The following is a 26710-nucleotide window of genomic DNA, read 5'->3' as shown; positions in this document are numbered from 1 at the left end:
CACAACATGAGAAATGAGCCCCTTGTGTTCAGGGAGAAGATTCTGTTACCACCACTCCATATCAAACTTGAACTTGCTAAACAATTCATCAAAGGTTTAGATAACAACAGTGAGGCTCTGAGCCTCATCAGACAAATGTTTCTCACAAGTTGTCTGAAGCAAAAATAAAAGGCAGAATTTTCACCGGACATCAGATTCATGTGATGTTTAAAAAAAAAAAAAGCGATTTGTTCGGGGCGTCAACCTAGAAAGATCTTTTGCCCCTACTTGCACCATGTGTGAGAAACCTGCGTGTAGTTTGTAAATGGCGGAAGTGTAAAGTGTTGAATGTGAGGAAAGGAATGTTAAGGACAACACAAACGCCCAGTCCCCAGGCCAGGAATACTAATCATTTACAATTAAAAAACCCTGAACCAGCCAGGAATTGAACCTGGGGCCGCCAGGTGACAGGCGGACGCATTGTCCCCTACATCGCGGGGCCGGACTTCGTGTGATGTTAGAATCAAAAGAACTTGTAGATGCAATGACTCCTGATGAACGAAATGCTTGGGATGCTTTTAGAATGGTAGTACAACAATTCTTGGGAAACAACATAAGTGAAAATTACACGAAATTGATAGAGAATTTGATACAGAGTTATCATGTACTTGGATGTAGAATGTCGGTGAAAATACACTATTTGTTTTCTCATATTGATTTTTTTAGGCCAAATTTAGGAGCTGTAAGTGAAGAACACGGTGAATGCTTTCACCAAGACATTCACTGCATGGAAAGAAGGTATCAGGGACGTTGGGATTGTGCTTTGGTGGGAGACTATGTGAGGAACATTTCACATTGTTAAAAACCTGTAGGACAGCATACAAGATGCATTAAGATCACCCAAAGGAAATTTCTTCCCATATTTGTCGATTTCACGAAAGCTTTCGACTCCTTGAACAGGTCCATACTGATTACAAAATTAGTAAACAGGATTGGTCATGATAATCCATTGAAGGTAATAATAAACAACCTTTTGGCACAAAACGAAGTAGGAATTCATGATGGCAAAATAACTTCAGATCCTGTTAAACAGTGCAATGGAGTATTACAGAGTGATTCTATCAGTCCGCTTCTGTTCGATATCTCCACAGCAGACATTACAAAAATAATTCTTAACTGAACCAAATTGTACCTATATGCTGATGACCTAGTAGTAGGTTCTAACAACAAAGACGATCTTCAAGCAACTACAGACAACCTTGAAAAATATGATAAGGACAACAAACTTAAAATTAACCTGAACAAAACAGTGCAAATGGTTTTCAGAAAGGGAGGAACATTACCAGCGAATGTCGGCATAACATACAAAGAAGAGAGGTTGAAGATAGTGAGCTCCTTTAAATACCTCAGCATCACACTTCAGCCAACGTCAATGTCATTTAAGATCCATACACGGGAAAGGGCATCGGCAGCCATTAGGAGTATTCATGACATACATGATCCTACAAAACTGTCTTTAAACACAGCATTGTTCCTCTTCCAAGAAAAGGTTGTTCCAGTAATCACTCGTGGTTTGGAACTAATCTGGTATTATTTCACATTAAATGATTTAAAATGCATAGAGAACATGAAAACCAGATTTCTCAAATGAACGTTAGGCATTTCAAAATGGCACAATCTGAAATGGCATATGTACTAGCACAGGAGCCTTTTCTTATAAAAGAACTTAGACTGCAGATACATTCTACCAAACAGGAAGCAGAATTCCTACAACTGAGAAGGAAAAGAGAGGAAATACATTTAAGTTTCTACTCCACTGAAGCCATCATCAACAGGAGTTGGACCGGACCGAACAACAACTTAAAAAGCCCAATAAACAGACTGGCAATTCACGGCTTTCATCATAAATTAATCACACGCGAAAAGGTTTCCATGAGCCCTCTATAGACTGTACGTGTCTCCTGTGCGGTAAACAGTGTGAACTATATCATTTCAGCAATTGCGCAAAAGGAGTAAAGAAACTGATAAGACTACAGCAACGAATAAACTTTGCACATTTGTGCGCTATTCTGCTTAATAATAATAATAATAATAATAATAATGCTACCAAAGATTATCAACTAACTTGCTTCATAAGGAATATCCTTGAAAATAGAAGATTCTTTGTTGAATTTCAAGGACAAAGAAGCAGATGGAGATTGCAGAGGAACGGATTACCCCAGAGTAGTGTGCTTGCTCCAGCACTGTTCAACGTTTATACTAACGATCAACCATTACCTGAGGGAACGTGTCTATGCAGATGATTGTGCCATACTTGCCCAAGCTTATTATTTTGAAAATGTTGAACAGACACTTACTAAGGCATTGACAGAATTGTTTGACCATTACAGGGAGAACCACCTGAGACCAAATCCCAGTAAAACACAGACTTGCGCTTTCCACTTTAAACAAAGACAGGCATCAAGAACCCTTAACATTACCTGGGAAGGAATCACACTAGAACACTGCACAACTCCAAAATATTTTGGAATTACCCTCGATTGTGCTCTAACTGACAGGAGGCATTGCCTGACACTAAACAAATAGTGGCAGCCAGAAACAACATTATAAGGAAGTTAACAGGCACAACATGGGGAGCTAACCCTACCACTGCTAAGAACATCTCCCTTGCACTCTGTTACTCTGCCAGGGAATATGCAAGCCCAGTGTGGTCTCGATCTAGTCATGCCAAATTAGTAAATGTTGCTCTTAACGATACTTGTTGGATCATCACCGGGTGCTTAAAGCCCACTCCGCGTGACAAGCTTTACTGCCTTGCTGGTATTGCAGCTCCTGACATCCACAGAGAGGTAGTGGCAAAACGTTAGATGTACAAGGTGCAAACTTCTCAAGCACATCCTTTCCATGGATATCAACCAGAAACCCCATGACTAAAATCAAGGAACAGCTTCCTCAGAACAACAGAGGCTCTTGTCGGGACACCACAGCATTCCCGAACTGATCACTGGCATGCAAGGTTTAACAGCCCTGAAGGATGGCTCACACCCTGTGAAAAACTTCCCGCTGGATACACAGAGAAATGGACCATATGGAGATTACTGAACAGATTACGGTCAGGTGTTACAAAATGCAAGAATAACTTAATGAAATGGGGTTTCCATATGGAATTGCCACTATGTGAATGTGGCGAAGTGCAGACGTCCTCTCACGTGCTCCAATATAGTCAGTGTCCAACATCACATACCTAATTTGTGCTACATCCAATGCAATCGATGTTGCTAACTTCTGGGTGGCAATAGTGTAAACGAACTGTCAATTCAATGTTATATCGTTCATGTATCACGTACATATTATGCATTATTACCATATTAAGTTCAATCATTGTAAGTGCTTCTGACATAAATAAATAAATAAATAAATAAATAAATAAATATGAGGTTGATAAACCAAACAAATGTTATTTGTCTGATATTTTTGCAGAAAATTGAGCTGTTAACATGTTTCAGATACGCTAAACGTGAATTATGTCAGCAAATCGATTTGTATCTGTCTGTCTGTTTTATTATCATGCAAGAAACTTTGCATTAAGACTAGGCAAGCCCAAATTAAAGTTTAGTGTGAATTTTGTTTAAAAATTCAAGTTTAAATTACCACTAATACGTGCCAGCCCCATGGTAGCCCCTTTCTGTACTTCCTGGAAGGGACTTGTGAGTCAGATGACAGGGAATATGGTCTGTAAGGTGGGGCCGGCCTTTCTGTGTATTGTTCTCGTCGGCTGGTTTTCTGGGAGATACGAGAATGTTCCGTCCCAAGTCACATCGCGAATATCCTGGTACACATCATCTGTATATATAAAATAAGAGTTTTGTCTGTACATTGCTCAGAATTTAAAAAGGATGGTACTTCTGTATCACTCGTGCCCACAGTAACAAGGAAATGCACTTTTTACTTTTCCATAATGTCTGTCTGTACACGCATCACGAGAAAACGGCTGAAGAGAATTTAATGAAAATCGGTATACAAAGTCGGGTAATAAGTCGTTACAATCGAGGCCATAAATAATTTTATTCACGCTGACTGAAATGGTAGTTTAGGGGAAGGCCTAAAATTTAATTCTCAAATATTTATGTTATTAGTGGTCATATCTTAATGAAAATCAGTATACAGTCAGAGAATAAGTTGCTATAATCTAGGGCATAAATAATTATACTCATGCTGAGTGAAATGGTAGTTTAGGGTAAGGCCTAAAATTTAATTCTCAAATATTTGTTATTAATGGTCGTATCTTAACGAAAATCAGTAGGGGAAGTCGAGGAATAAGTCGCTACAATCTAGGCCATTAATAATTGTATTCATGCTGAGAAAAATGGTAGTTTAGGGGCAGGCCTACAATGGATTTCTCAAATATTTATGTTATTAGTGGTCTTGTCTTAATGAAAATCGGTATGCAAAGTTGGGGAATAAGTCGCTATAATCTAGGCCATAAATAATTTTATTCACGCTGAATGAAATGGTAGTTTAGGGGTAGGCCTAAAATTTAATTCCCAAATAATTATGTTATTATTGGTCGTATCGATAAATACTACATAACTAAAGTTATATAGTATTATATTTCCGATCATTTATATCTTATATATTGTTACCGTACCGGCTATGACCAGAGATATTAATGAATTTGGATTTTTGTTACTAAGTCCTTATCAGCGCCGAGAGACGAGAAAATGGGTAGACAGAATTTCATAAAAATCAGTACAGTATGTAAAGTCGGAGAATAAGGAACTATAGTCTACGCTATAAATAATTTTATAAGACGCCCTAAGATCACAGAACCGGGCGAGTTGGCTGTGAGCTTGCATCCGGGAGATAGTAGGTTCGAATCCCACTATCGACAGCCCTGAAGATGGTTTTCTGTGGTTTCCCATTTTCACACCAAGCAAATGCTGGGGCTGTACCTTAATTAAGGCTATTGACGCTTCCTTCTGACTCTTAGACCTTTCCTATCCCATCATCGCCATAAGACCTATCTGTGTCGGTGTGACGTAAAGCCCCTGGCAAAAGAAGAAAAAAAAAAAAAAAAAAAAAAAAAGGATCACAGAGTCGAAAGAAAACTAAATGTGAAGGCCTACAATATAGAAAGCTCATAAAATTGATCAACAATAACATTACATTGAAGACCATTGTTTGTTGTGATGTGCTTTGTCTTCTGTTGCCACACATCTCCGATAGATAGGATTAATGCTGCGTACTGAGTACTTTTTAAAATTTGCCTTACGTTGCACTGATATTTGCCTGGTGTGAAAATGGGAATCCACGGAATAACACCTTCAAGGCTGCCGACAGTGGGGTTCGAATCCACTATCTCCCGGATGCAAGCGCACAGCTGCACACCCCTAAACACACAGCCAACTCACCCAGTCGTACGAGTGTAACAGTCCGCCTAAATATTGGCGGGAAGTAGCTGGGGAGTTAGGTAACTTTCTTCTTTAGCATGCCATTCCTCTACTACTGGTATGTAACACACTAGTTCATCATAGCATTCGAGCTATTCAATCCCTACTCTGAGGCACTGACTGGAATGAGAAGTGTGCATATTTAACGGAATAATGGCAGGCTTTCTGCGGCCTGGTCATTTCAGCTCTGGAACTTTGGACTGTTAGATCGGCACTGTAGTACTGTTCGTTAAAAGTGAGAAAATGTGCAATTTTTAATTTGATCGAGTATTTTATATGATAACACTGCTTTTAATCGCTACATTCCTACTGACGTTTTTGTAATGACTTACGTTGACTTCAGTTAGGAAAACCACAAAGACAGTCTTTCTGAGAATCCCGTAGCGAAGCATGGGTTCATCAGCTAGTCTGAGCTATAAAAAGGGAGGCTAGCCACAGGCAGCTGGTCAATGCTGGACTCCGTGGTGGAGTCAGTGTTAGTATTAGAGTCACTGTGGGACTCAGTGTTAGAGTCAGTATGAGACTCAGTGTGTTGGGGTTTGGTGGCTGGGTTGAGGGCGATGCAGGTGTTGGCTGTTGCTAGTGTCCCACTGAGGTCTCAACGAGGAGTTGTGGTTGTTGTTACGTCCGAGTGTACAGTGAGTAGCTGTACATTACTGTGAATTACTGGACAGTCTCTGGAGTTGAACCAAGGAACAGTATTCAAGTGTTGCATAGCGAGACGGCGTACAGGACAGAAGAATGTGTACTGCCTTAGAGTACTGTGTGTATGTGCTTCTGCGAACTGAGAATTCCTGTGAGTCGGCAAGGGAAGCAAGTATCATGAGTGTAATTGGAACTGCATTAATAATCTTTTGTGAGGAGTACTGCCCTGCTGTTTAGCAAAGTGTTGCTGTTCAGTTGTTCACTGCATGTGACTCTGTGAATTACTGGACAGTCTCTGGAGTCGAACCAAGGAACAGTCATCAAGTGTTGCATAGCGAGTAACCCTATATTCAAACGTAGCTGTCTGCACACATTTGCTGGGCAGGGTGACTGAACTTGGAGAAGTGAAAGTAAGGTGAGCTTGTGAATAGGATTGACACAAGTGTAATAGACTAACTTGAAAACAATATTCTTTAACCCATGGGTAAATAATGTCAATATCGAGCTCAAATTATTATTCTATTTATTATTATTATGACTTGTGAGGTATGGCCATGAAGTGTTTACATCCATTTAGTATTATTATTTACGTAGTCACGTACGGACGATCGTATTATTTGTGAGGTTATGTCATGGAACATGTGCTATAGGCTATATATATATATATATATATATTTAATAATAATAATGTTATTTGCTTTACGTCCCACTAACTACTTTTTAAGGTCTTCGGAGACGCCGAGGTGCTGGAAGTTAGTTTTTTTTTTTTGCTAGGGGCTTTACGTCGCACCGACACAGATAGGTCTTATGGCGACGATGGGATAGGAAAGGCCTAGGAGTTGGAAGGAAGCGGCCGTGGCCTTAATTAAGGTACAGCCCCAGCATTTGCCTGGTGTGAAAATGGGAAACCACGGAAAACCATCTTCAGGGCTGCCGATAGTGGGATTCGAACCTACTATCTCCCGGATGCAAGCTCACAGCCGCGCGCCTCTACGCGCACGGCCAACTCGCCTGGTCCGGAAGTTAGTCCCGCAGGAGTTCTTTTACATGCCAGTAAATCTACCAACATGGGGCTGTTGTATTTGAGCACCTTCAAATACCACCGGACTGAGCCAGGATCGAACCTGCCAAGTTGGGGTTAGAAGGCCAGCGCCTTAACCGTCTGAGCCACTCAGCTCGGCTATATATATTTATATGAGTTTAGTTAATGTAAGAACACGTAATTAATAGTATATAATTTGTTATTACTGGTATATATGATGTATAATCCACTACAAAATTGTGCAACACACTGTAATATCCAGAACAACGCTATGTACGACGAGAACTATGTAGAACCTTCCTTACATTGTAACTATGCTATTAGACACTCTACAATTTTTGAGAAAATGTGTTGTGTAACATCCTTCTAGAAGCCTGACCAGGCAACATATATAAAGAGACAGTCTCGATGGTGAAGTTGAGTTATTGTTTAACAAGAGTTGTTTCTGTAAACTTGTGTTGTGCTTCTACTGACATGCTACTGTAGCAGTCAACTGTTTCAAGATGGCAATCTTAGTCTTCTGATTCTTCGTGATAGGCAGTTGTTAAAAATGGTGGTTTACTGATGTGTAACATGTAAGTAATTGTAAATAAAAACAGTGTATGCAAGTGACAGCATTTTGTGTGCGTCTTTGTGGATACATCAATTATAGCTGTCCCCAGGTAATACGAATGGGCCAGACATTGCATTCAGTCTGGCACAAGATTCCGTTGCTTATAGACACAACAGATGCTGTGCATCGGGGGGCATCTACTTCACACTCAATCCATTTGACAATACAGTGTAAAAAAAAACCTAAGGTTTCCACCTATTGAATACTGTTTGTTATAACCTTAAAAAAGTTACACGCTGAAACTAGTGGAGTTTGAAACAAGTCAAAATCAAAGTAAAGGCAAGACATAAATAACAAAAATTATATATATATGAAGCAAGCATGAAACTGAAGGCAAGTAAAGATTTTGAAAACACTCATCACAATCACATGTCCAGTGCAACATCATTGTGTTCACACGCATTTCAGCTGAGCTGAGTTCTAGAAGATTCCTCTAGTGCTGATATTTTGTTATTTCATCTAGTCTTCTGTGAGGTGCAATCTTCCAATTGGAGGAAAGCTGAGAGCTTGCACAGGACATTTGATTGTAATGAGTGTTTTCAAAACCTTTACTTGTCTTGAATTTCATGCTTGCTTCATATATAGCCTATATATATTTTTTGTTATTTATTTATGTCTTGCCTTTACTTTGATTTTGACTGATGATAGTCTTTGGTAAGACCAAAACTAGTTTCAACAAATATATGTAACTTTTTAAAGTTTACAACAAACAGTATTGAATAGGTAGAAACCTTTAGCTTTTGTTTTACACTATATTGCTCTTCAATATGGATTAATATGAAATTTATTACCTATGACCATTTGACAATGATAAAGATTTTTCCACCAGATCAAACAGTCCCCTGATCCAAGTTATAGACGTTCCCTTTACCCATGTTAACAAACATGTAAAATTGGATTATTTAATTTTATCAGTGAACTAACTTCTACGCACACCACTTTTTATAATTACGCCATTTAAATGATATTATCTCAAGACAAGGATCAGGAAGCATTGAATACAAGGACAATGTTTGTTTTAATTTCAGAATGATTATTTACAGAAATTCATGTTTTTAATGCGTTTTCCATCATTTTTAGATGTAGGGCCTATTGTTCAAATGTTCATACAAGCTTTTATTAATCGTGAACTCAATGAATTCCTAATGAGGGTCTCAACCATCACAATAAACCCCATTTTAACTTCGCAATAATTAGCTGATCAATATCAACATTACGAGAATCCAATATATGTATGCATGATAATTTATGCTTTCAACTTCTATGCCAACATAAACTCAAGACATATATGTGTTTCAACCTTGTATTCTAGTGTGTGTTTCTGACACTTTTGGTATTTTTCTAAGCACATGGTCTTATGCTATGGCTGAGGATGACCTCACAATACAGAAGTTGAAACCAGTCCCATTAATGAATAAAACATAATTACATATTATAAGTGTAATGAATAGGTGGACCCTTTCCCACTTAAACTTGGCACTGATATAGGAATCAGAAAAATGTTTTTGAAGACTTTCGTCTGGAGTGCGACAATGTATGGAAGTGAAACATTTAGCGTATTTACACACAGTATTCAAATCGAATTGAGTACCAGTACACTTTTTGTGCTGAAAATGCCAGTACACGGGGACTTGACCTGGACTGAGTCTCAAAGTTAAGAGGCTAAAATCTGGGATCATATCATACTCAGGTCAAACTGAGTTTCATGTAAAACATGGATTATACTGAGATAGTATAAAAAAATGACTGCACGTACACTCCATGTTTGTTTTGTCGAAAATAATTTCCATAATGGAATTTGCGCTATTAATCTTTATTCATAATCAATACCTGATTGAATATTTACAGGCATAAGAATCACGAAAACTTATGAATAGTTATCCAGAGCAATGCTTTTAATATATCCATAATTAACTTACTAGGCTGCTTTACTTTGCCAAGCCATTTAAAAAGCACCTATAAAAACAGAACATTTTCTTTGCATGGGGTAGGAAAAGTTTGCATGGAAAAGATATTACTTCAATTTTGGTTTGTTTTTAGTTAGAGACATTAAGTAGCTATCATCACAAAGCGAGACCAAACATGATCCGTGTTTTCCCTAGGACCTTTCTAATGGTCCAGTCATTTTCACTGACCGCCTGGCTATCATAATCTAGATATCAGCTAGTTACATAATATTTCAAGTTGCTTTACGTCGCACCGACACAGATTGGTCTTATGGTGACGGTGGGATAGGAAAGTGCTAGGAGTGGGAAGAAAGCGCCTGTGGCCTTAGTTAAGGTACAGCCCCAGCATTTACCTGGTATGAAAATGGGAAACCATGGAAAACCAACTTCAGTGCTGCTGACAGTGGAGTTTGAATCCACTATTTCCCGAATGCAAGCTCACAGCTGCGCACTCCTAACTCGTTCGGTTTACGTAATATTAATACATATTTCAGTCATTGAAAACCTACAACCTGTTTTTCAGTCAGTGACCGGGTCAAGGATGGAATAAATGAAGCCCCATCTTGCAGCGAGGATAGGAATTGTGCCGGCAGCCGAAGCCTGTCGCACACCTCTGGCTGACGGATGAAGTGAAATGATAGTGGAGAGTGTTACTGGAATGAAAGATGACACGGTAAACCGGAGTACCCGGAGAAAAATCTGTCCCGCCCCTGCTTTGTCCAGCACAAATCTCACATGGAGTGACCAGAATTTGAACCAGGGATCCCAGCAGTGAGAGGCCGGCATGCTGCCGCCTGAGCCACGGAGGCTACACATATTTCAGTCATCATGTGTTCCAAATTAAAATATAAACACCGTAAAACTGTTTATTTAAATGACAAAATCTTCATTATTGTCAGCATAATTGCGCGAGTTACACCGGAGTTCAGCTTATCACGTAGTGTTGTGCGCGAGCGGTGTCTGAATTAGCGTGGAATCGCATGCAAGCTCTTGATTCCGTGGGACGTAGCAAATCCGTCTTGTTCTCCACAGAAACCGAGTTATTATGAACGAGCATTAGAACACTAGAAGTTCAAAATACTCTGTTATGTCTTCTTTGTGATAACTAGAGCCTGGATTATATATACATACATACATACATACATTATCATTATAGAATTATCTAGCAGTAAGAGTCTTATGAAAAATATAATTTTACAATATGAAGTGCTAGAAAACATGTTTTAGGATTTTGCCATATAGGCCTATTTTGTGTATGTTTTAATATGGCTGATGATGACCCCGAGTAGGATTGAAACTAGTTCCATGTAATATAAATACTGTAAATATAACTTAGTATTGAATAGGTGGAAAACTCTACTGTGCATTATTTATATGTAACTTTAAACTCCTGGAATAATAGTCCTTAGTGTGATTCGCCAACATCTTAGTTTTTCTTGTAGCTACATATATGGGAACAGAATATGTAATTATATATTATCCAGGCTCTAGTGATAACACTAAAATAGTTCATTTTTGCACTTAAGGTTTACCTGTCTATTATTATTGTTAATGGCCTGAGGGGAATAAGTTGAAATTTTATCATATTCATTTTCTACGTAGCATTCCCCGCCCAGCTACTATTTCCTGCCACCCAGCTAACGAAAATTTCTGGGAAGAACACTGATGATACCTTGGAACTTCAGAAATTATCACGTCAAGATAGGTTATATTGATCAAAGAATATAGGCAATATCGATCACTAAAATTCTGTGTCATTTATATACTTACCGCATGTCCATCTTGCTTGCCGGATTCAATTAGATACTCAATACTACAGTATGACTGCTGTTACTTTATTTCTCGTGGACGCAACAGCGCAGTGAACAAGGCTTTCAACATAGGAACTAAGGACAAGATGATTGGTTTACGTTATTAGGTGTGATGAAAAGGCTAACTGACCATTTTTCTTGCTGTGCGGAGAGTACGCGCTGCGGCCATGGACAAAAACCTCTTGAAGGGGGTGTGGCCCCAAATGTGCCACTGTTCTCATGACAGAGATTGGCCTGGATGTGCAAAGATAGGTTACAGCTACTAAATAACCTTTTATCTTGCCCCAAGGATAGCATGCGCCACAGCCATAGAAAAGAGCCTTTACTTGTGTTTTTATTCTGTGCAGGTTGGTAACAGAAGCTGCGAGTTTTGATTTCTGGGAATGACGTCATGTCAGCCAATGGCAATGCTAGTACCTACTCAAGTAATGAAGAATGGTGTGTACTAAATTTAATTAGGTTATTAAAGTAAATGTACTCCTGGGCTGCATTCACAAAATACGACTCCGAGTAGAGTTAGGAGTAGAGTAGAGTATCGCGGAGTAACTAGTAAGGTTAACTCTGAAACGCTATTTCGTGAACGCTTGGAGTGAATACAGAGCAATTAAGGAAGGTTATTTGTTTTACCATAACCTTATTTGCGAGGAATTTAATGTCTAATTTTCAAGTGAGTTTCTTCATAGCAGCGTGCTATGTGAGTTGTTACTACTTTCCTCACCAAGTTGTGCCTTAAAGCAGTATCCGTTATTCTTTATCTTGTAGGAACAATCTTATTACATTGATGATGAATACCAATATTGGTACATCGGCTCCGCACTGGTGCACAATAAGCCATTTAGGACAAGTAGCTGTGTAAATTACGTTGTTTAACAACTATGACAAAACTAAATATAAACAACATTTCTGATTGCCCGGATCAGTATTCGAACAGCTACTCAGAGTCAGTGGCCCTAAACTTTCTAAACCAAAAATTGGGGAATGAGGAAGACCATTGCAAGAACCACGAAAGCAACTTCTGGTTGTAATTGGCTCTTAGCACCTGATTCGTACAGATCCATTTCGAGAGAGTTATAAATGCACTGTGTGCTATTTCTGATCACATAATTAAATGGTCTCATTCAGAAGGTCATCTAAAATTTAAAAAAAGTGATGTATTATACATTTACAAAGGAAATCTTAGAAAGTTGAGGTTAATAAATCAGCTGATTATTCATAACATGGGCATTCTTATAAAAATTCAATCATGCTATTTCGGCCGATTATTAAAATTGGTACCTATTTTTCCTGTTTTAAACGAAAATATTTCCTTCTTTATTCAATACATAACGGCCTTCTTTGTCAACAACTAGAAAATAATTTGAATTCATTGCCAATGTCAATATACTTGCATTTTAATATTTTTCACCACCACCAATGAATGCATTACTGCGCATGTTGAGTTAAATCTACCCACCTATTTATGCGGTGTAAAAAGAGTACTCTGAGTTAACTCGACTGCATTTTCTGAACACCTTGTAGAGTTAACTCTTTACTTTTGTGAACGGATAGAGTGAACTCTGAGTTTACTTGGAGTTGGAGAGTAGTATTTTGTGAATGCAACCCTGAGGGCAGGCTGCTGCATCTCTGGCTATCATAATGAACACATCTCTTCTGTTGAAAGGAATTCCATGTAAGATTTACATCATTCCTAAGCCCTTATAACATTATAAAGCTTGCGTAGTACATAGCAAAATTCTACCATTATTTGAATGTCCATGTAAACATAGTAATGGACAATCAATAGTACAGAAAGAAAGAACAGAAGCTTTTGAAATGTGGTATTACACAAGAATGCTGAAAGTGAGATAGGTAGGCCTAAATTAAATCATGAATGATAAGAAAGTGAAACGAATTGGTGAAAGAAAAATGATTTGGCAAAATTTGATGAGAATAAGAGATACAGGATCTTTTCTTTAGCATGCTCGGCAGCACCACTTAGAGCGTGGCACGGCTGGCGCAATGACACTCGGTCGTCAGCCGGTATAATGCGCGCTTTTCCTCCCCACTACTCACGGCAATTCACACTTATACTGTAGAAATCCATTTCTAGTGAAACTATTAGTCTAAAACCTACCTGGCATTACATTTGATGTTCAAAATGTTGTCCCTCAGCTGTCAAACACGCCTGACACCTCGTAAATAGGTTTGCAGACACTCGACGACTCTCAGCTCGTGAGATGTTCGAAATAACTTGTGTAATGTTCTCTTGTAGTTCTTCTCTTGTGTGAGGATTGTTCACATACACTTTTCCCTTCAGCATCCCCCACAGGTAATAATCACAGGGATTTAAATCAGGAGATCTATGGGGATAATTAACCACACGATCTTCGAAAACTTCCCGAATTAATTGAAAGCGGCATTCTGTATAAGAAGAATGCTTTGCATAGCACAACACAATGAATGCACGCTGTTCTACTGTATACATCACTCGTTAAACACGCGATTAGTATTCCTACAGAAACTACACTATTTTAAAGCGAACACATTGAACACGCTACCAATGCCGCAGATGAACTGAACTATTGCTGTGTGTGAAGCAATGGTTATTGCTACCATACTGCATTAGATCATCTTAGCCGGTCATAAAGCAATACATCTCTCGGCATATGAGTCACCCGGCCGCGCTATCGCCTTCCGTGCATGTTCTCCTGACACACGGAGCAGGCTATAAAAAAGACCCTGTAGAATGACAGGACACATCTTAAGACACCCAGGACTTGTTCAGTTAGTTTTGGAGGAAATTTTAGGCAGTAAGAATGGTAGGGGTGGATCAAGGCAAGAATATGACAAACAGATTAGAGTAGATATAGTAAGTTTTATGAAAAATTTAGCACATGACAGGAAGGCATGAATATGACAAACAGATTAGAGTAGATATGGTAAGTTTTATGAAAAATTTAGCACATGACAGGAAGGCAAGGAGAGTTACATCAAACCAGTCTATGGACAGATGACCCAAACCAACAATGATGCTACTATGAATACAGTGGAAGGGGATGAAATTGTGTCCTTAATTATGCTCACAGCCTCAATAATTCTTGAAGAAATAGATTGTAAGTAAACTATTAGAATACTCCATAGATTTTTTCTTCTAGAAAGGAATAAACAATTCATATATTTTGTGACTATCAAGTTGTCATAATGTTTGTACGTTGTGTAATTTTTACAAAAACTGGAAAGACAATAGGTAACAAATGAGGCATTCAAAATTTCTCTCACCCTATTATCATACAGGACTTCGTCATCTTCATACTGTACCTAAATATTCTTTAATAGCATCTAACGCATTCTGCCTTGCAACAGCTGTAAGTTTATCAAATTTTTGCAAGTCAGCATCTTGAACCTGGTTTCGAAGCATGTCCATTTCATAGAGAAGTGCTTTCAATTGTTTAATCAGTCTAGTGGCATTTATCTGCTCTCGATGTATCCTATCCCAGTCTCCTGCTTCCTGGAACTGATAATGCATACTTAAAAGATTTAACGTTCAAATTCTGTACAGTCAGGTAACTTAAGCTACAGTAGGAAGCATTTGCTGATCACACATCATGAACAGGCTAACATAACCATAATGCACATAATTCGATGAATATTTTTTCCTGTTTTATATGCATTTTAGCCTTACCTTTTCAATATTTGACTTATGTTTCTTCAGTAAATCGACATGATGTGGAATGGCAACCTCATTGAATTTATTTAAATGTATTTCTACTCTTTTGAGGGTTTGTTTAGGGAATCCAGTAGGGCTATCAGCCATTGTCAATGTGCACTATGATTCACGAGATAAGTAATATAATTTCACTACTAGTTCCAACAACTGCAACTTAAAATATCTGCGCAGTAAATTTTGCATAATATCTTGCCAACATTTTTTTTTTTTTTTTTTTTGTTTCGTCTATTCACTATTTATAAACACATACGCCATACGCCATAATACACAAGAAACAGATGACATTTGAATATTTGCGAGTTGCGATATAATCGATTGCCTGGACAATCGAACCGAATTCCTGCAAGACCAACTACAATCAAATAGTTAGGCCCCATTCACAATGCAAACGTAACCGTAAACTTAACGACGTAACGTAACAGTAAAATTAACGTAAAATTTGTGGTATTCACAATGGAGGAACGTAACATTAACGTAAAGAGTACACAGCAGCCAATCAAAACACTGCCATGTTATTTAGTACGGAAGTCAGGTTTTGGGCTATCACTCAGTTTTATATTTCAATACCTCGATGGAATCAAACAACGTGGTAGCGGAATCCATATTACTTCAAACATCTATTGCTTTGCTCCTGGGAGCTGTGTAGGCCTACGGTACCTGAAAAGGCGATCGAAACAACGTGCAGAAAATGGGTTCATCCCTTGAATCAAAGAAGGTTATCTCAGGGCGATTTCGGTAATCTACTGTAAGAAATGACCCTCATCAGTTCGTTTTGGACATGCGGATGAAACCTGAACTGTTTGCCTTTCTTACGATTTGCTTCCCCTTTTGTAATAAAAAGAAATGTAAGGTCTCCTTTACCGACATCTATGCCCCTATCTATCACACCCCGATGAGATGTTTGGATGATATCGTTTTCGTAAACTAGTAGTCCGTCATAATGTTAAGAAATATACAGGGACACTGTTTTATTTATGACAGGGATTGTCTCTCGTCCGTTTGCCAGCGCTGCGAGCTTGTCTCCCGCCATTTATTGTCAGATTTCATTAGTACAGGATATTAATTTCCACCTATTATTTTTCGCTACAGCGTATTTGTAATACTTTTTCCTTCTATCATACATAGCCTATACACAAATATTATTTTGAAAGAGAATTACAGGTGTTTCGTCGATAGAAGCCATTATATCGTGCACAACACACAATGTTTACCTCTGCTCTGATTGGCTGGTTCTTAAAGTTAACGTAAAATTAACCGCAAGAGCTTGGAGTTTGCAATCCCTTAATTTTACGGACTCGCAGTTAAGTTTACGTCGGCGCATTGTGAATGGATCCATTAGATAAGATGGCCGCTAACTTCTAAGTTAACGTTAATTTTAAGTTTACGTTACGTTACGTTTGCATTGTGAATGGGGCTTTACAATATATCAGACCTTAATGCAGGTATCGATATTAGCTAAAATGGCGGCCCGATCGGTTTGTTCAAATGTAAACATGAGCATGTGCGAAGCATCTGTTTAGTTCTTTCTGTTGGTTTGGATTGATTAGAAAACGTTAGTGTAGTCATGTTTTTTGAAATATGGTTTTAAAACTATTTTGATATAATATTAGGACGTGTCGATCGTATTGTATGCCTGGATGTAATTTATATTACAGGAGATGCACTCGCATTCAGATCAAGTGTACCTAATGCATCGTGACGATTTCGTAGTTACAAGTAATTTATTACGGTGCATTAAAACATTCGAGGATAAATTTGTCAATAGAGAGGATGTGTTCCGTGTACTTGATGAGCTGCTTTTTCCGGATAAGGCCAAAACTCTGTGTTGGTGCCAATCCTAGTACATTTCTCAATTATTATACCTTTTGAGGATTTTAAAAGTGAGGTTATAAAAAGTGATAAAGCTATTTATTCATCTGTGAATGAAGATTATATTCTCCTTGTTAAATTAGAGGACAAGGTATCAATTGATATACTGTCCCTTACAGTACGTATTTACGTTGCCAACGATGTGGGTGTTAAAGTGCTTTAAACGAAAATAAATATGCTACCAGAGAATTTCAAGTTCATTCTCCTATAGATTCTCTGAAGTGAAACAGATGTAACAGTTTGGTGGATCATTAGGCCCTATCAGAATCATTATTATGAGAGAATTGAAATTCGCGACAAGGTTATGTTTCTAAAAATTTTCTTGAACGAGGTAGGCTATTATAGGCCTACTTAAAACATATGGTAATAGAAAGGTCATTCAAATAAATGTATTTATAAAACAAGTATTGATTTATAGAAAGAAGAATTACGGTCTGGAATAATTTACCAAGGGTGCTTCCTACACCAATTCGATAAATTTCCAATTTCTTTGAAAATCACTTAAGTACTAAGTAGACAATTGATACGTCATCTGCCACTTGTTTGACAGCCCTAAATTCAGATCATAGGTGAGCTATTAATTGACTGAATTGAAACGTATCAAATATTCTCCTCCCCCCAGGACTGTTATTTTAGAATGCAATCCTATATTACCTACCTTTACCATACTAGTTCATAGAAAATATGTACCGTATATTTTGAATTTTCCACATTTTGCTTATCTAAACATAGGCTGTTTCTAGATAGTGTTGATCTATTACCCAAAGTAAAGTTTCTGTTCGTTATTATTCACAGCTCAGCAATTCAATACGATAATCAAAAGGGTATGTTTATGTATCACAGGTGTGTTTACATGGAACCGATGCGTCAGCCATGTTGTTTTTGTATTAAGGTCTGATATTATTGTAGATGATCTTGATTCCTGCTTTCGATTTACCACCACCGTCTCGATCCTCCTACACTGCCTGCTCTATGCCATTGCCTACGAGATATACAAGGCCGGGACCAAATACAGTAGAGACAATACGCGACACTTACGGATTTAGCCTTGTTAAAATGGGAGACAATTCGACGGTGGCGCTCCTAGTGACTTGACCTGAAAAGTCGCGCTAAATTCAAATGTCAATAGAAATACATATACGAAAATGGATAAATAAATTACGTCTAGAAAGAAAGTATTATTGAGATATTAACTTCAAGTTGCTAGAGCAATTCTGGATAAATGAATGAAGAATTATTTAAAGACTGAAATTACACATATAAACAAGATGTGAAATAGACTGCTGTGAAATGGCTTGATTCTTCATTTATGCATTACTTTTTTAGCTTTAGCATTCCTGCCTGAACTTTTACGGTTAGATTTGTCTTTTCTCTCATTTAAAAAACATTGTATCATCACATTAAGACACATCTTGTCAATAAAAATATCGGCACATTCCTTACACATATGATGCAATGAATTAACATTTAATAGCTGGACAATTTTCCTCTTAACATGAAGCCTACTAACAGAAAGACAATCTATAAAATCCCGGCTTTAATCTGAAAAGAGAGATAAAAGAAAGAAAAGTATGGAAACGTTGTCGATAGTGATGCTTTAAGGGATATTTACGTACAATTAGAGTAAAAATGTAACATACCCTTGGCTTTATAGTCGAGGATTTCTAAAGTCGCTGGCCTGGAAATGATCTGAACAGATCTTATAATTCTTATACAAGCGTAACGTCCCTTCTTTCTTGTACACCTTATCCAAATCACTAATTCTGTGACATTTCAAACCCCACAGATCACACCTACAACATCACTTCGGTATTGAAGGTTAACTGCTGCACTACACAATAAAATATGCGTGTTATATTCTAAGCCAGTTAAAATATGGGCCAAGCAGGTCAGAAAATTATGAAGTACTATACAAATATCTTTGTCACTGGAAGAATATATATACAAACAGAATATTACTTACATTTTCTTGTCACGACGGAAGCGAAAGAAAGACCGCGCATTCTTCTCTACTTCATAGTTACTGCAGCCAAACACAGCACATACCTTTCCCCTCATGTTGAGAGGAGATATCAAGGAATGACACACGCTACCATTTAATTATGTCAACTCACTGAAAACGCATAAATAACACCAAAAACTTCACACAAAAATACACGTGCTCTTATGACAGAATCAGTAGTTCTCAGGTCTACCCGCTAGGGAGAGCTGTAATAGCTGTCCCTCGATATCTCGTTGAGTGTCGCGTATTGTCTCTACTGTATTTGCCGGGACATAGCTACTAATTTGTCGCTGAAAAAGCGGCCCGACCGTGTTCACGGTTTGGCCGCTAGATGTCAGGTTTCCGTTCTGTTCTTGGCGGACTTTTAACATTGTGATATGCGGAGTAATTGTGATGCTGTGTTGATTTTGTGCAATTTATTGTGAATATTGTTTCTGTAGGTGAGTGTCTGTGAGGTTGAGAAGAAGGTGCACTGTTGTGTACCTCCTGTATTTCGGATGACACTAAAAAGGCATGAATATTGACGTTCCATAGCTTCCCTTCCGAGTGCGGTTTAAGGGAGAAATGGAATCAAACTATTTATACGCAAGGTGATATAGTAGATTCTCTTTAGGTACCTAGCAATTCTTCTCACAAAACAGATTTCAGTGTAGGCACATCAATTAAACTTCCTTCTGTTTTCATTGTGTATCCTGTTCACAAACAGGAAAATGTCAAACGCAGGAAGCATCCAGCTCACAAAAATGATGTGTTGTCATCAAAATTTAGTAAAAGTTCCGATTCAGATAACGATGAACATACCATACCTTCATACGTCAGTCACAAATGAAAAAGGAGTAAAAGTCTCGTTTATATATCAAGGAAAGTCTACGAGTATCTCTGTTAAATCTAAAAAATATACGGATGAGAAAATTAAATACCAGATTATAGAAAATAATCTGTAAATTGAGAAGTAGGATACGGGTAATGAAATCAGAAAAAATAGTTTTACGGTATCTGAACTTGACCAAAAAGACAAACAAATTGAAAAGCATGCTAAAATTGGTCATTTAGGAGCTTTATTCCTGTTAGAATGAATTTAATTTTCTTCTTCTTTCTTCATCCGTTTACCCTCCAGGGTCGGTTTTTCCCTCGGACTCAGCGAGGGATCCTACCTCTACCGTCTCAAGGGTAGTGTCCTGGAGCACCAGACTTTGGGTCGGGGGATACAGCTGGGGAGTATGACCAGTACCTCGCCTTACTTGCTATGCTGAACAGGGGCCTTGTGGAGGGATGGGAAGATTGGAAAGGACAGGCAGGGAAGAGGGAAGGAAGCAGCCGTGGCCTTAAGTTAGGTACTATCTTGACATTTGCCTGGAGGAAAAGTGGGAAACCACGGAAAACCACTTCGAGGATGGCTGAGGTGGGAATCGAACCCACCTCTACTCAGTTGACCTCCCGAGACTGAGTGGACCCCGTTCCAGCCCTCGTACCACTTTTCAAATTTCGTGGCAGGGCCGGGAATCGTACCCGGACCTCCGGGTTGACAGCTAATCACACTAACCACTACACCATAGAGGCGAACACAAATTTAATTTTACGGGAAGAAAAAAGGGAAATACGGTGAAACGAGGCTATATATTTGCGTAACGGGCATAACATCGCTCACCAAACAGCGGCATCAGTACGAATGTCAAAATATCAGATGTGCGGAGGAAAAGATTGGATCGCTGATAATTGGTGAAAGGACGATTAAACCCAAAGTTATTTATGACCGCAATCTCGATCCGCTTATCGGATACTCTGAGGCACAATTAAAGTAATCGTAAGAAGTGACAAACTCGCTATTAGATTTCTCTGTTTTTTCGTGAATTACCTATTTCGTTTAAGCATATTGTAAGAAATGCGTTGTAGAAAATAAGTCAAACAATTGCTGTTGGTCTATCTTTGATCTCATATCTGTTTGCTGCTTTCTGAAATTACTAGTTTTAATGAATTTTTATAGTATTTCGTATTCGAACGTGTTGCAATGTGCGGGCGAAATAGAATAGTAAAGAGAACTCTAGCTGAACTTGCCGGAAGAATCTCGAGGACGAGTCTAGTGTAAATTACGTCAGTAATATTAAATACGGCTTTAATCACCTTCTGAAAAAGAAAAATCTGCAGCCTGTTTCCAGTCATTCGACCGGGTGACGAATGGAATGAATGAAGCGCCCATCTAGCGGCGAGGATAGGAATTGTGCCGGCTGCCGAAGCCTGTCACACTCCTCTGGGGCAATGATTAATGAATGACAGATGAAATGAAATGATATTCAAGGGTGTTGCTGGAATGAAATATGACAGGGGAAGCCAGAGTACCCGGAGAAAAACCTATCCCGCCTCCGCTTTGTCCAGCACAAATCTCACAATAAATCAATCATTACAAGTGATCAGCTTTAACAGCTTCATTTCAAGTAATACTAATCCCGTATTGACTATAATCAATCAATGCATATTCAAGATAAACTTAAATATTATAATTGAGCAGTCCGCCTATTCAATACAATATATAATTTATTAATATCTAGGACATGTTTCGTCCCCTAAGGGACATCATCAGCTAATAACAAATTAACATTAATATATCAGTAATAAATATTAAAATTGGAAAGACACATTAAAATGTTTGACAATTTAAAATAAGATCTTCAAATTTTGTTAAAATTGTAAGTCACAAGACAGGTAAAACAGTCAAATTGTCCATATTTTTCTTGTTGATGTTCTTGGAAAATACCAGTTTTGCTTATAAAATCTTAAAATATCATTTGTTGTAAAAAGCACACTTGATTGTATTCCTTGGTGAAAGATTTGTTAAAAATTTAATAAGCATTCCTTAGATGGTATACTAAAATTTAAGTGCTTCAGAATTTAAAATCAGATCGGGGCCGTGATGGTAAAGTTCTGTGTGGTAATGTATATATAACTTTATTCCTTATTATTGGCCCCGATATCCATAACCACACTTCACCCCAAAATCAACTATACATGTCCTGGGTGTCTTAAGATGTGTCCTATCCTTCTATCTCTTCTTCTTTCACTCAAGAAAATCCTTCGATGTTGAAATGAAATGAAATGGCGTATGGCTTTTGGTGCTGGGAGTGTCCGAGGACAAGTTCGGCTCACCAGATGCAGGTTTTTCGATTTCTTTTTTGGATTTAAATTTTTATAGATAATCTGAATAAGCAACAGCAAAAACAGTTAAATGGAATAATAATGAGCTTGTCAGCTCTGATAACAACAGTGGACTATAAGTCCAAAAATTAGGTGCAAGAACCGGATAGAATTATCAATAAGATAGTATATAAGGGATGAGCAGTGTAGCTCTGAAGGTACACTATTTTACCAGAGCATATTTACTCCACTCACATTCTAGGAGACTTAGCTCCGAAAGGTTACTGTAGTACATCCTCTAAGAGACACAAACTTCTTACAAAATTATGTCTTACAACTGTCAAAAAACAGTGTTTGCAGTCACTTCTGATCAACAGTCTCTTACACACTCGTTTTGTCTGTTACACAATTTAAACCGGGGCAGTGAGTGACCATACTAAATGACCATGGCTTATATGTAAAATTAAAAGGTTTAAGACAATCGGACATGAAAATTATAGGAGACGAAACAATTGCACTCCTTTTAGAAAAACACTTAAAATTCTAAATGGGCTTATGGCCCAAAGTTGCAGAGGCTAAGCCTATACTACATGGGGGCAATTAAACGAAAAATATTAAATCCCGAAGGTGAGTGAAGAATTTAGAGGTTTAGAAAATTTTAGTCACCCCATACCAAGTTGAATGGGAATCAACAGAGGGTGAACACTCTTTGTCCCCCTAATTTACATGTTTCCCAGTAGGGATTTGAACAGAGTCCTTAGACATTTAACCCTTTCACTCCGCCATAGGGCGTATGGTGGCGTGACCCTCTGGACGCTAACAGCGAGTGGCTCACCGAGCCCGCTGTACGGAATACTCGTCTCGCTCCACTTTCCCTTCCGCAGTCGTCCCGTGATGTAAGGAGAGGACAGGCAGAGTTTAAAAGTATTTTATTTGAAATGCACATTCGGTGAAATTATTATGATTATATTTTTAGAACTTTCACTCTGATAGCATTGTCTACTAAACTTTTCAATCCGGAATTAGCTGCGTCGAACTTATGTTTTTTTCGGATTCAAGTTCTCCTTTTTCCAATTTAGTTTTCTGCTCGATAGTTCAGGCACCTGCTCTTCATCCTCACTATCTTCATCGTCTGTCGAATCGTCATATTAGGCCGACCTTTTAGATGATGAAGGGGTAACTTGAGTAGAAAACGTGCCTGAAATAGGAGGTGTAATTGAAGTCGTTCCATCAGCAGAATCAGATGACAAATAACTCATCGTCATCTTCTTCAAAGTCACTATCCAATATGAGGGCAAGATTTTCCTCCGCAGTATATCTTTCCTCCGTCATCAGGACTTTCACAATTTCAAAGCGATTGAAAGCTAAGTCAAGAAGGACAAGCCGTCAGCACTGGGAAGCAACTAGGCACGAAGTGAGTAGCATACCAGACACATTCCTTTCGTCTTCGAACTACTTACTCCTGTCATCTAGTGATAATAGCCTTTACTATAGACTCCAGAGACAGTCACGAGATACCTCCAATGCCGAACTTCTCTAGCAGTCTATCGTAGTGAAACGGAAAACAACCGAAAGACACGCGATTTCTACAGCAGTCGACTGGCTATGAGGCAAGGCTCCAGCACGACTGCTACAGCAGTCCACCGGGTACGCGGCAAAGCTACCACCCGACTGCTGCAGCAGTCGACCGGAGTGAAAGGGTTAAACAATGACTTTAGAACTTAACTTTAAGAAAATAAGTTTGAAAGCTTCCCCTCAAGTTATCTGCCTGGAGCTATTACATATTAAGAAATTTCTGCCATTACCTGGAGTAGTTAGGCCGAACGACGGTAGGCAGCCCCTGCCTTCTTATTACGTCACACACACACTAGACCGGAGCGATGAAGGTGACCATACGGCCCTAAAGTGCCCAGATTTTATAGCATCTCAGAGGGGAAGATTCCAGGACTCTCTTGAGATAGGCAGACTACGTGTACACACACCCAATTTTAATTGGCTACAGAAATATACACAAAATTCCTGATTGGTTGATAACTTAAAGAAGAAGGAAGCCGGAGGAATGTTGACAACATTGACACATTAAAAACAGTCTACAATATAGTAAGTGAGATTGAATCAAGGTGTAGTAAAGCTAATGCAGTGAGCTCGCAGTTGCGATCAGCAGTATTCTGTAAGAAGGAAGTCAGCTCCCAGACGAAACTATCTTTACATCGGTCTGTTTTCAGACCAACTTTGCTTTACGGGAGCGAAAGCTGGGTGGACTCAAGATATCTTATTCGTAAGTTATAAGTAACAGACATGAAAGTAGCAAGAATGATTGCTGGTACAAACAGGTGGGAACAATGGCAGGATGGTACTCGGAATGAGGAGATAAAGGCTAATTTAGGAATGAACTCGATGGATGAAGCTGTACTCATAAACCGGCTTCGGTGGTGGGGTCATGTGAGGCGAATGGAGGAGGATAGGTTACCTAGGAGAATAATGGACTCTGTTATGGAGGGTAAGAGAAGTAGAGGGAGACCAAGACGACGATGGTTAGACTCGGTTTCAAATTATTTAAAGATAAGAGGTATAGAACTAAATGAGGCTACAACACTAGTTGCAAATCGAGGATTGTGGCGATGGTTAGTAAATTCACAGAGGCTTGCAGACTTAACGCTGATAGGCATAACAGTCTATAATGATAATGTATGTATGTATGTATGTATTGTGCCGTTTCACAGTTCTTTATGCGAGCTGGTGGGAACAAATATGGAGTCCCGGCGATTAAGATGTTAATGTGAATGCATTTAACGTCAATACGGACGGAAATGTAGTTCTTTTCGTCGGTTGGTTACGGAAAGAACCATGTCTAGAAGGCGCAGGAAAAGAATGACAAATGGACATTATTTAAACCTATTATTATAAAAAAATTCTCTCATCATTCATTACACAATCAGACCTTGAAGCAGCAAGAAGCCATCGAACTAGATTGAAAGAATCTACTTACCCGAAGCAAACAGCGTAATTTAGAAGAAAATATAATTCGCGGCTACACGCATAACATCTATTTGCAAGATCTAATCGCTGCGCGAAATTTAAAATACAATAAAAAAGGAGATTACCCAGATTATAATAGAGATACGTCACGAATTGACGCAGAGCATATATAAATTTATCGGATACCGCTCAATAGTAAAAAGCATACGTACTGATCAGCTGTCGAGTGCACTTGCACTAACAAAAACATAGAGGAGCGAACTTCATTTTCCAAACAGAATAAACACTTAGCAATTATCCTAGCCGATTTGAAGCTGTCATATTGAACTAAACTGTACCATAACAGAACCTACACAATTTAAGCTTCCCAAGAGATATATTAACTGAAGAATGACTGCAATGAATCATATATTTTGTTGTTACTCTGTTCCATACATACGAGATTCCACTATAAACCTGTAAAGAAGCAAGGCAACGCTACTTGGACCTTGATGAGACGATACGATGTTGATCAGCCCAGATTACCAGTAATCAGCTGTGAGGAGCTACGATGAACCCGATCATTCGTGAAGGAACCAGATGACGAGATCCTAATCTCAGATGACCGGAGATGAGAAGACATCGAGACCACCTTAAGACAAGCTAAGTCCATTATCTGAGTCGTTTTCGTAAGTAAGAGAACATTACCTTTTTATAATTAAATGTTGATATGTGTACTTCCGTGCGAAGACAGTGCGTAGACAAACGTCTAGGTGAGGTTGTAGGAAGTAGGTACTCATCTATGTGTAACGTCAGATCCATTAGTAGGCGTGGTCACCAAGTGATACTCCGATCGTAATGTTTCCAATGATATGTGAGAGTAAATGATTAGTGTTATTATTATTATCAGTGAAGAGTAAAGTGTGAAGTTGGTATTAATACGAGTGTTTACTAATATAATTAAGGTCACATGGTACGAGATCGTATATAGGAAGTGTTTATGATGGAATAAGGCATTGTACTGCTCAGAGTTATAATGTTAAATTTGACACTATGACGGTAGGAAGTAAGGTGATATTTTAAGAATGTCGTGGCACATTTTGCGTGCAGTTTAATGAATTGATATGCATATAATATAGTGAGAGATTTATTATACGTGAAGTAAGAGTGATAATTGACATATTATAGAAATGGTATAAGGATGATAGTGACTTATGATGGTCATATTTATTTATTTTTCTTTGAGTGAATAGTCATAGTTGTCACAGGTGAGATGAAGTGATTTTCAAGTGATGTTTTCTGAGATTGTCATTGAATCTTTGCAAATTCCAAACGGTAGTTCTTAATCTTATGCAGAATCACGTAGTTTAGGATACGATCTAGACGCTGATGGGCAGCGCTATTATCCATGTTGAGATCATCTGAATATTCATGCAGGTAGACATGGTTGTACTTGGGCCTTCACTGAATTATTTCGGATAATTTTGACAACTCTCACAGTTTATAACCTCATTTCGGATAATATTCAAGCTACTAGACAGATCACTGGTGACATAGATA

The 26710-nt window shown here is 38.4% G+C and overlaps 1 protein-coding gene across 1 annotated transcript in view; it reads right to left on the bottom strand.

Annotated features, from left to right (window-relative positions):
- Positions 1 to 15439, bottom strand: part of Syx17 (syntaxin 17) — a 72041-nt gene extending 56602 nt beyond the window's left edge. Inside the window, exons 1-2 of the mRNA XM_067148484.2 lie at positions 15148 to 15439; positions 14784 to 14979 (exon numbers count right to left, since the gene is read on the bottom strand). Of these exons, the coding sequence (XP_067004585.2) occupies positions 14784 to 14979; positions 15148 to 15279 (328 nt within the window). The 5' untranslated portion in view covers positions 15280 to 15439. The remainder of the gene's footprint in view (positions 1 to 14783; positions 14980 to 15147) is intronic.
- Positions 15440 to 26710: the final 11271 nt, after the last annotated feature.

The sequence above is a fragment of the Anabrus simplex genome, chromosome 5 (genome assembly GCF_040414725.1).
Source record: "Anabrus simplex isolate iqAnaSimp1 chromosome 5, ASM4041472v1, whole genome shotgun sequence".
NCBI classification, from domain to species: domain Eukaryota; kingdom Metazoa; phylum Arthropoda; class Insecta; order Orthoptera; family Tettigoniidae; genus Anabrus; species Anabrus simplex.
Note: the sequence above shows the minus strand (reverse complement) of the source record. Positions and strands in the feature narration are given on the sequence as shown.